Below are 10,856 nucleotides of genomic sequence, written 5' to 3' on the forward strand. Positions count from 1 at the left end.
AGGAGACCAAGGCTTATACCCGTTCGCTGGGCTACCTGGGATGCCTGGGCAAAAGCTGCGGCCCCCGACGGAAAGTTATTTATTCTAACTACGAGTACGATATACAATTTCCACTCCAATCTGCAGAGTGGAAGACAAACGCCGCTGTGGGTCGGTCGCTCCACTCCAGACTGACTGGAGATTCTCCCTGCCCACCACGTGTGGGTTCCGCGGGTAATTTGCATTTGCAGCGAATTCAACAAATCAGCATTCGTACCGCTGAGATATGAATTAATTAGTAAGCAAAAATTTGGATGTGCACATTTCCGTCTATTGAATTCGAGGGGAAAGTGCTAAAGGAAAGATATAAATTTGCTTTAGCTTAATATTTGTAACTATCTTTTGGTAAAATAAACAACTTATTTTATCCATAAAAATTAGTGTATACTCAAAGCTTTCTTATAAATCGAAAATACTTTAAAACTCCGCCTGGGCAAACATTTACAATCAATTGGGAGGCATCGACGAAGCAACTTCCCAGGCCAGCAAATGATTACAGGCCTAGGATATCATGCCCTTCTCCTGTAAGCCTTAGTATAACTCCCGCCCCGATGCTCAGCGAATAGAAATTGCACTTTTGACTCGCTACATGGAAATTACATGATTTAACTTAATTTAATAAAGAGCCAAGGGCACTAGCTCCATCTCAGACAACAACTGGCATCGTATCGTGCTTTCGTGGCTCGCTTTTGTGATTCACCGCGTGTTTCCTTCCCCCGCTTCCCAGAGATCCCTGAGTTTCCTGGCAAGGGTCGAGCTCCGCCCCCGCCAAGTGCCTTCATTGGTTCCACTCACCAACAGGATTCAGTCGGATGAGTGAGAGATCAAGGTCTGTTGCGGTTTTATTTGGTGTACTTGAAGCTAGTAGGTCAAAATAATGTATATACTATATAATACTTAATACACAATTTTATCAGAAATTCATATTATTTTTCTTATAAACTATTGTTATTTTTATTGTTCACTGTGTAAAGGCAAACGGAGGCGTTATGATTTTCATGCTTCGACTTTTATTTAGTCAATAAAATGTCCTTCTTTTGTTGCACAAACTCCTAAGCAACATTTTATTACCCTTTTCATGGGTGTAACAAAAGTCAAGGCCGAAAGTTTATAGCCATAACCCACATTGATGCTGTAAATGAAAGAAACACGCTTTTGGTTGATCAGTGTAGCCTGGAATGGAGCTGGTTGTTTGTGGCCAAAGTCGGAGGCTGGCGTCCTGGTCGTCCATCAACGTGGTGGGGCTGCTGTCCTCGAGCTTGCCCACACTCCAAAAAAGCGACTGGCAATCCAATTAGGGATGCTGCCTTGGACGATCTTCGTTTACCCTCAGGTTTCTCTCAGTGTGTTGGGATTTGTGTAGATCAAGAGATTTTGATTAATAGGTGGTAGTTGGACCGACTCTACCTCAAAGGTCTGGTCTCTCCTCTCTTGGCGGACTCCTTGACCATGGCCTCGGGTTAGACATTGAGAAATATTTTTGCGAATCGAGTCGACAGACGAAGGCAGTCGAAACTCAATGAAGTTTTCGTTGTTGTTGTTTTTGCTCTTGTTGATTCGGTAATCGCATTTGTTCTGGCCATATGTGTTGGATCCATCGCTTTTTTCCTCAAATTGTCTTCGTCCTATTGTTGCAAAGCATTTACCATCTCTTAGTGATACGAATGACCCAAGACATTAATAATCATTTTCTAGGAAGAAGATGGGTATCATAATGCCTGCGTCCGAGTGGTTTTTTTATAATATTTGTTGACAAATGTTGCCTTATGGAGCTGCATTTTCTATAGCAGTATGGCGGCCAACGAGGTGCCCACGCGCATAACATGACCCTGAGATTAAGGCTGAGCTAGCAAGCCTTAAAAATCACTAAGTATCTATCCCCCGATTCCCATCTCCAAATATTCACCCAAGGCTACAATTAAAACCTTAAAACCAGCTGTCAGAAGCTCAGAGCTTTATCCAGCGAACGTTTCGAATCCTCTTTGAGTCACATTCGGCATTAATATTCGCATTCGCATTCCTGCCGAACATTTTCAACGGAACTTAAATGTATGAAAATTGCAAATATCGTCACGTTTCTGGCTTTAAGGATAATTACGTGTGCATAGCTCGGGCTGGCGGCGCGAGAGGCTGCGATGGAGGGGCCCCGTCAAGGCTTCAACCTGCGCAAGATTCAATTTTCGAATTTCACAGCCATAAACAAAGAACCAGCAGCAGCTAAAGAAGAGGTAACAGTCACGAACAAGACCAGGAGCCTGGAGAAGGGTGCGGAGACGAGGCCTTGGCTCCCAGAAGAATCCGAATCTCGAATGGAAAACGGAAGGTACTTGGTCTCGCTTTGCTGGATTGCTGTGTGTGCCTGGCCATCCGACCCAAAAGCGGAAAAGGAAGCGGAAAACGATGGCACACTCGACGGCAGGCACCACAACATACCGTGCTAATTTATGTGGGAGTCCCCGAGAGTCTCTATCGCCGTCGTGTGAAGACTTTTAATCGAATCTTAATTGCATTAAGCCCCAACAAGGTCCGACTCCAACAATGCCAATTTGAAGCCCGACAATCCATCCAGTCCCATAATCGATCCATCTAAGCCGCACAGCCACAGATGTGGTCAAAATAATGGATCCGATGGCTCAGCCCACAAGTTAAGGAATAACCGAAGTGAGTGTTTTACCAATTATGTGGACAGGAGAGTGGCTGTGGTTTAAATGCTAAACGGAGAACACAAGTATGGGTTCAATAAAGAAATTGATGGTTCTCTGCTGATGGAAATCTTGAATACTTATATTTCATGGAGTCTTAAGCACTTTATTCTATTTAAGTAGCTCGTATAAAAATCATTATATGACTATAAGTTTAGTCTGGTTCACAACTCTACCTTATTCTTTTCGGATATAAATAAGTATAACGCATACCTTAGGCAACTTTCAACTAATGTTTCTAGCTCTTAATGTACTTTATTATTATTTTAAACCTCCCAATGTTATTATAGATTCATTTTAGTTATACATCTTCCTTTCATAGAGCTATTTTTCTAGCCCCGACTGTCCATCCATCGATCTATTCGCATTGCGTTAAATTTCTTGTCGCGTGCAGGTTACGCAATATCATGATGGTGCCATGGAGAGCCCACTTGCGAACATTGACGTGGATGCCAGCACGTGTAGTCCAGTAAGGCCTGGCCAAGATCAGGATCGCAGCGGGCTGGCCCACAAAAACTTGCCGTCGCCATCGCTGCACGTTGGCATTGGCATTGGGATTACTCGCCAATAAAAGGCAGCAAACAATTAGACGAGACTGCCGTGCCTGGACTTCACAGCATCTTTTCCTGAGTCGTCGAGCTGTGTTAATATTTATGAATTGCAAAACTCGGTGTTGCTCGAGCCATCATCAGTCAGTTGGCGTACTCCAGCTGACCTCTGTCTGCTTCCTGATCTTGGATCTTAACTGTTTTAGAGCCAGATATATGATAGCTAATCAGGGGAATGCTTGTGATTGATTTTCCCCAAAGAAATATGTTCTGCAGCTATGGAAATTCAAAATTTCGAGTACAAAATAAACAAGAAAGATATAGAAAAGTACATTTATCACTAACATTCAAAATAATAGTCTTTTCTTTTTGCTTAAACCCAATCTGCAAGTATTGTGGATCCCCTAGTCCCCCTAAACTAACCTGCTTTGGGAAAATCTTCTATTGGCAACCACATATTTATCTAGCCATTCGAGCCAGGCACCTCTCCCACGCGGCAAGTCAAAGAGCGCGGGACTTGGTCCGGGAAATTCCTCAATGGAGCTTTGTGTGTTCGAACAAATGTGGACACGTTCGATGGGGCAAGTGACCCGGCAAGGCCCTCCCTTCCCCTCACAGAGCCACGGACACGAGAATGGCCAAACCTGGCGGAACGTGAAATATTTTTGTAATTTGTGCAGGATGCGATAAAGAAAATGCAATCGCCAAAGCAATTGCACACCCTTGGCCACTATTTCCGCATGGGCTCCATGGATCAGCGAGCGAGTTGACAGCGTACAGCTGCACACCCACAACGGCCGGCAGGGGAGGAGCTCCAGAGAAGCAGGCTGGAGTAGAGTGAAGTTGTCGGTCGCCCCTTCGGGCTCTCCAGTCCCGGAGATTGGACCTCACCTCGCATCACCTGCGCATCTCTGGTCGAGCTGGGCTCAATTTCGCAGGGGGAACTTGGGTCAAAATTGCTTGCAAGAATTTATTTGCAAAGGTTCTGCGACTCAGGCCTTGGGCCACTGATTTGTGACTGGTCTTCGCGCGGCCAAAAGGAATGCCTCGAAAGGGGAAATGGAGATTCGACACATCAAAGCTCCTGCTCCAACAATTTACACAATTATGGAAATCAACTGGCTGGAACTGCGTCTAAAAATATCTCAACTCTGAGGCAATCATCAAATTATAAACACTGAAGATATATCGAAATTAGTATCAGGATAAAAGGGGTTTGGTGTAAGTTTAAGTAATTTTTTCCAGTACATAAAAGAAATTCTACTTGACAAATTCATTTGATACTTTGCAAGAAGTGAACGTATTTTTTAACCAAGGAGATTAATAAGCTGTTAGCCGAGCGCCGAGGCACTAAGCAGAAGCACTCACGATTGACATTAGGGGTTCCCAAGGCGCTCATTAAATACATACTATTCTTCTTGGGGCCAGGCGGAGACACTAACAACTAATTAACACTTCCAGCTACTTCCACGCCCACCGAGCCGGCTAACCGTTTGCCGGCTGAATTAATGAACGAATTAAAGTTTGCGTGACGACATGAAGCGGACTCAGGGACCCGAGGCGACGGAGAAGACATCTGCAACGACGACGTCATAGCCATCGTCACCAGAGCAGCCACCGACCGAGTGAGAGTCAGAGTCGGAGGCAGGCGGCTGCCATCACCGGACAGCTCCACAACGCAACACTATTCAAGGCAAGGAGCAAATGTCGTGCCAAACAAATACCTCGCGATTGGTAGATCGACGAGGATGGGGAGCGAGGGAACTGGTTTTTGACGGGCAACCACTGCGAAATACAGCGAAAACAAGAAAGTAAATACCGATGCAACGAATCGAAGCTAAGGACACCTTGGAAATCTAAAATATTTGAAATTATATTAATTCTTAAGGAAGCTTCGATGATGATCTCATATACTTTGATTCCGGAATTATCAGATATAGGGATATTAACAGTAATATTTTATGTTCTTCTCTAAGTTTTCTGGAGTCTTACCCAGAATTCCATTCATTTTTCTTATCCATAATTTTCTCATCTCTATCTAGATTATCTAGGCTGTTGACAATTCATTATTACAGTGTGCATGACCCAGTATACCTTGGACCTCTTCAAGTACCGATTAAAAATATAGGCATACATTTGTTTGATAAGTGAACGAATGACAACAACCATCCGGATGAAGATGATGAAAACCCCAAAGTCCCAATACCTCCTCAGGCCTGTCAGCCAAGTGGAACGTTATACATGCATTATTATTTGCTGGATCACATGGCTGCCATTGTCTGCGAAGAAAGTGAATTGTGAATTAAATTGCATCTGATCAAAATGAAGCGAAACGGATGTGAAATGCAAACGTACGGCTCTCACCGCGAAAAAGTTTCGAGGAACAAAACAAAAAAGAGTCTACTGGGTGCTCTGTGTGTTTATGAGAGATTAGCTAGACGATATGGGAGAAGGTGGCAGCCAGTGACAGATGGAAAGGTGTCTGCCGTCTGCCTGACTGACACTGATGTATTCGTATTCCCATCAGTCCTTCGACAGACGACGACAGCGAAGACGACGATTTGTGTGTCTGACAGCCAACGAATGTGTAAGTAGCTTATCGCAGAGAGATGATATTGAATTAAACGTGGGATTAAAAATTAGAATTTCTATTTGTCTCGATTGTTGCTGTGTAAAATTGTTTAGTTTATATGCGGTTCTTAGAGTTTACTTAAATTTCGTTCGTATAAATATGCAGAGAGTTGCGACGGCTCTTATGATAGTTAACTGTGAGATTATTAAGACTAGATAAAATTATTATGGAACCTTGATAAGAAAGATTACATTATATTACATTATCACTTAACCTTTGATTAATATTACAGTTTTATATTAACGGGTCGTTGAAAATGACAGCTTATTAACTTAATGACACCCTCTTAATTCAGCATAAAAAAATCTACTCGTAATCTGAATTTCATTAAATATTATCTTTCGAAAATAGGAGAATTGGAAATCCACTTCACGAACCCAAAATTCCGATATTAAAAATCCTTAAGCTTTCGAAAAACACTTGAGAAATGAAGGTAACTCATAATTGACAGTGCCAAGATCTAGATCTAGCCGGAGTCTTCCTATGCGTACTGCGTGTAAATAGCCGTAATTAAGTTGTTGCGTGGGCTGCTACACTCGTGTACTTATGACTGGGTTCTAGTCAGCCTGGGGCTTTTATTGCACTAAATCTAAATCGGCAGAAGGTGCGTGTTGGAATATACTTTCCGTTAAACATAGATCATTTATCTTCCGAGAACGAAATTGAGTTAACCCTTCACATCCGCAAAAGTTAGATTGTTTTTAAAACTGTTCGCGTATCCGTCGGAATGCCTGTATTTTTGCACTGCAGGTGCTTTCAGTAACAGACACGCAATCCACGAGAGTAAGTTAAGTAGAAAATATCACCGTGGTAGCTTATTTATTAAAGAATTCTAATATATTAATTAAATTATGAAAGGATTAACTATTTTTAACTAATATATAATCAAAGCAAATCATGTTAAATGCATTAGAATATGAATGTTTTATTTTTACTAATTTTATTCAAGTTGTAAACTAAACTTTTATATATGTCTAAATGTAAATGCTTTTTTAATTAATACAAAATCAAGATAAATATTTATTTATAACAAAAATTCATTTTAAAAAAATGCCATCCGTCCAGAACCTCTGCCGACAAAGCTATAAAGTACTCCTCGCATTTCTTAAGATTTAAATGGACAAAAAGTGCCTCACGAAGGTAGCAGCTTCCAGCTGCCTTTTGCCTTTTATGTGCTCCAGTTCGTCTCGTGCCCCTTATCTTTTTTGGAAATGACAAAAGTGGCTGCTCAAATCATGCAAGCTGGTCTTGGCTTCCTCCAACGTATCCCCTGCCTTGTGGATATTCTTTATTCAATCAAAGAAAAGCTGTCGGGGGACCAGCAACATGTTCATTTGTCATGGGGCAGGAGACGATGATGAGAACGATGTGGCTAAGAATGGAAGCCCGAGGGCGCCCCAGCGGGCGACGCCAACACCTAAACAGCAGAGACCCCAAGCCGGGAATCGGCACATACATAAATCGCACTCGGAATGACCCTTCCTTCCATGGTAATTGCGTACTTACCGCTCTCAACGGAACCTATCCGAGCGGATCCGCAAGGTGAGTTCGAATTCCCCGATTGCGTGCCCGTTGCGGGAATAGATTTATCGTCTCGTTTGAAATCCGCACCTTATTTATGGCAGCTCGACCACATTTCTTTGGGGGCTCTCTCCCCCTTTATTTTTATTATTTATTATTCTATCAAGCGTTACACTGTCAGCACCAGCACAATTCACAGAGCGCGCGCGCACACTCCGAGGAGAGGATCGTCGTGGAGGAGGCTTCGAGACGATCGATCGGTCGGGTTCCGAACAAGTGGAGGGACTACCGTACGAGTCGAGTTCAAGACACAATCTGGCGGCAGTGCCGCGATTTGGGAACTTGGCGGAAAGTCAGTCTCAAGATCAACCAACTTGCAACTTGTTGTGTGCAACATGTTGGTTAGTTTAAGCTTTAGGTAACTTTTGTGGGGCAAGTTTATTTATACCTCACAGATAATGTTTGTGTGTCTGGAGTTACAGGTGATTGCAAAATTATTGGATGAAATAAAGCGCCCTGTTGTGGAAATGAGTCTTGTAAGGACATTGTCGATCGATTAGAGCACAGAAAAATTGTCTCTGCTATTTTAACTTTTCTCTCTGGCATCCATTCTCCTGTAGATTCTTCAGATTCTTTTCCTGCAGATTCTTTTCCTGTATTTTAAAACAATTATTTTCTAATATTATTTCAATACTATTTATTTAGAACAGTAATTGACAAATAAATGGCCGCCATGAAAATATATAAAATCTAGATACTGTATAATATGAATATAAAGTAACTTTGCATGAATCATTTGTTTTTTGTTGAGACCTTGCTTTTACTTGGTTTTTTTTTATCTTCTGCATTTGCAAAATTAAAAAAGAAAAATATTTTAGAAAGTAAACTGTTGGAAATTCACTTTAAACTTAAAAATATTAAAAGTTATTAAAAACCTTAGAGTTTCAATATAAATATAAATCTTATTTCAGCTTTCTACTTTCTATTTGGCCAAGTATAAATATATTTGGCTACGAATCTTCAAGATGAAACCCCAAGTGTATAAATATATAAGTTCTTACCACACTAACTGTAACTTTGCATCCTAGATACCTCTATTTCTACTCCTCCGGACGAGTCTCGCTGTAAAAACCAAGATTCATGGTTGGAATCATGTTGCTGTAGAAGGAGAGTTCGGCAGCCGAGGGCTGAATCACCGGAGGCATTACAGCCACTGGAGCCTGCTCGACCTTTTTGAGGGGCAGACTAGCGGCAGCATTGATGGCCTCTTGGGCACTTTGAGCCATTTTGTGCTGCAGTTGATGGACTTTTAGATGGTTCTCCAGCTCCACCTGATACAGAAAGTTGATGCAGCAGATGCTGCAGGTATAGCTAGGCCCATGAGCCTCCAGTTCATGACGCTGCAGTTGCTCTCGCCGGTTGAATCCCTGATTGCAAATCTTGCAGGCGAACAGCGTGTCCATGTGTAGGGCTCTGTGGCGCTGCAGGTCGCGCTCTCTCTGGAAGGACCTGTCGCAGACGTCGCAGCGGAAATTGCGCGAAGACTTTGAGTGCGTTGGAGCCTTTGGCTTGGCCTGAAGCTGGAGTTGCAGTTGTTGCTGTTGATGGAGTTGCGCGAGGTCACCTTCCCCGGGCGGCAGAAGCCCCAATTGCTTCTGCTGCTCCTCAACGTCGCGCCTGGTATGGACTTGCTGGTGCGCCATAAGCTTATCCTTGCGCGAAAAGGAGTATGGACAGCGGCCACACTGGTAAGCCTTTACCTCGGAGTGGGAGCGTGAGTGGCTCATCAATTCCACGGCCGTCTGAAATGATCGCGGACACTGTTGGCACACGAACGGCTTGACGCCGCTGTGGATGCGCATGTGCTTGTTCAGGTTGGTGTTTCTCGAGAAGCTTTTTGAGCATACGTTGCAGGTATAGGGTCGCACGCCCGTATGCACAATCGTGTGCTTCTTTAAGTCGGAGCGACGCACGAATCCCTTCCGGCATTGCGCGCAAACATACGGACGCTCGGCATCGTGCAGCGACTTGATGTGCGAAATTAGTGTGGTACGAGCGTCCACTCGGAGGTTGCAGAAGGTACAGCAGTACGGAGCAGCCGGGTCGTGGGCGCTCTTCTCGTGCTGCTGGCACTCGGAGGGCAAGGTGAAGCCCAGATCGCAGTACTGACAGAGGAAGGCACGCTTAGGTTTCACCCCAGAGTTGGGATCAGTATTAGCGTTGTTGGCTTTCATTTCCGCCTCCATATGTGCCATCTGGGCGGCATCCATGCCCAAAGGCATGTCAGCGTCCTCGCCATTCTGACCCTCTTCTTCGTCCTCCTCATCGAAATCCTCCTCCTCTTCGTCGTCGTCTTCCTCAAAGTTTTCGTAATCCCCCTCCGAGCAAGGCAGGAACTCTTCTTCACTGGTCTCCGACAGCTTTTCCGGATCCACGTCCACAATCTCGCAGTCCTCCTCCGGTTCGAATTCACCAGGATTACCATTGAAGCCGGGCCGGTACTTGGGATCCGTTTTCATCATGTCCTTTAGCTGCTCCTGCAGCCTCTGTTCCCGCTCCAGCATGCCCTTGCGATGCTCGAATGCATCGAACAATAGCTCTAGGCACTCCGGGCACACCAGCTCCGGCAAGAGCTCATGGCGCTCGTACTGCAAAAGAAAAGGTTACTTTGGGAACACACTCGCTATGCGGCAAACACTCACGTGAACGGCCCAAAGATGCTGCGAGATCTCGGCAATGGACAATTCACTACAGAACTCCAGGGAGCTCTCGAAGATGTTGGGGGAGTCGGCTTCCACCTCGCGGTGGCACAGGCGGCACGTGTTCACCACCGCGTGCATTGTAAGTTCCGTTTGCAAATCTAATTTGGCAAATTATTTCGCATCGAAGTCTCGCCGGTTGAGCGAAACACTTTCATAACAAATTAGCTGGCAGAATTAAGATAGCACAACATTTTCAGTTGTTGTTTGTGTTGTGGCGGCTTTGTGGGTTGCTCTGGATATTTTAAATGCAGTAAAATATCGGAGTAATAGGAAATCTGTATAAATTTACAATTTTTGAGGAAAACAAAGCGCGTGTGGCCGCAGCTGAATTGCAAAATGGTTGCGCACGGGCAAGCCGCGGAGGGATTCTGAGCGGTATTCTAAATGGTCACACTAAAGAGGTAAAAGGAGGGAAAGTTAAAAATTATAAAAACTGAATTTGCAATATTGTTGCTAATTAATAAAATTATTATTAAAAATTTAGAATGAATTTGAATTTGAATTTGAAAATAAGAAAAACAAAAAAATTGTTTTTAAAATGTTGCATACTTTTGGGCATACAAGTCACACTTTGTAATCGAATAGGATTTATAGGGTGGGGAAGTTTAAAGACTAAAATATGATACCCTGCAAGGATATAAAGAGGACTTAC

The 10,856-nt window shown here is 43.6% G+C and overlaps 1 protein-coding gene across 1 annotated transcript; it reads right to left on the reverse strand.

Annotated features, from left to right (window-relative positions):
* Window positions 1–8,111: 8,111 nt before the first annotated feature.
* prg (piragua) lies at window positions 8,112–10,538 on the reverse strand. The gene is made up of 2 exons (XM_017167072.3): window positions 10,145–10,538; window positions 8,112–10,090 (listed from the first exon to the last, which is right to left on the reverse strand). The coding sequence occupies exons 1-2, from the start codon at window positions 10,280–10,282 to the stop codon at window positions 8,543–8,545; spliced, it is 1,686 nt and encodes a 561-aa protein (XP_017022561.1). The 5' UTR covers window positions 10,283–10,538; the 3' UTR covers window positions 8,112–8,542.
* Window positions 10,539–10,856: the final 318 nt, after the last annotated feature.

This window comes from Drosophila kikkawai, chromosome 2L, assembly GCF_030179895.1.
Source record: "Drosophila kikkawai strain 14028-0561.14 chromosome 2L, DkikHiC1v2, whole genome shotgun sequence".
NCBI classification, from domain to species: domain Eukaryota; kingdom Metazoa; phylum Arthropoda; class Insecta; order Diptera; family Drosophilidae; genus Drosophila; species Drosophila kikkawai.

Coding starts and splice junctions, on each gene's coding strand:
- prg (XM_017167072.3), bottom strand. CDS start 10,282: ATGCACGCGGTGGTGAACACGTGCCGCCTGTGCCACCGCGAGGTGGAA. Junction 10,091..10,144: donor AGCATCTTTGGGCCGTTCAC/GTGAGTGTTTGC, acceptor TTTCTTTTGCAG/TACGAGCGCCATGAGCTCTT.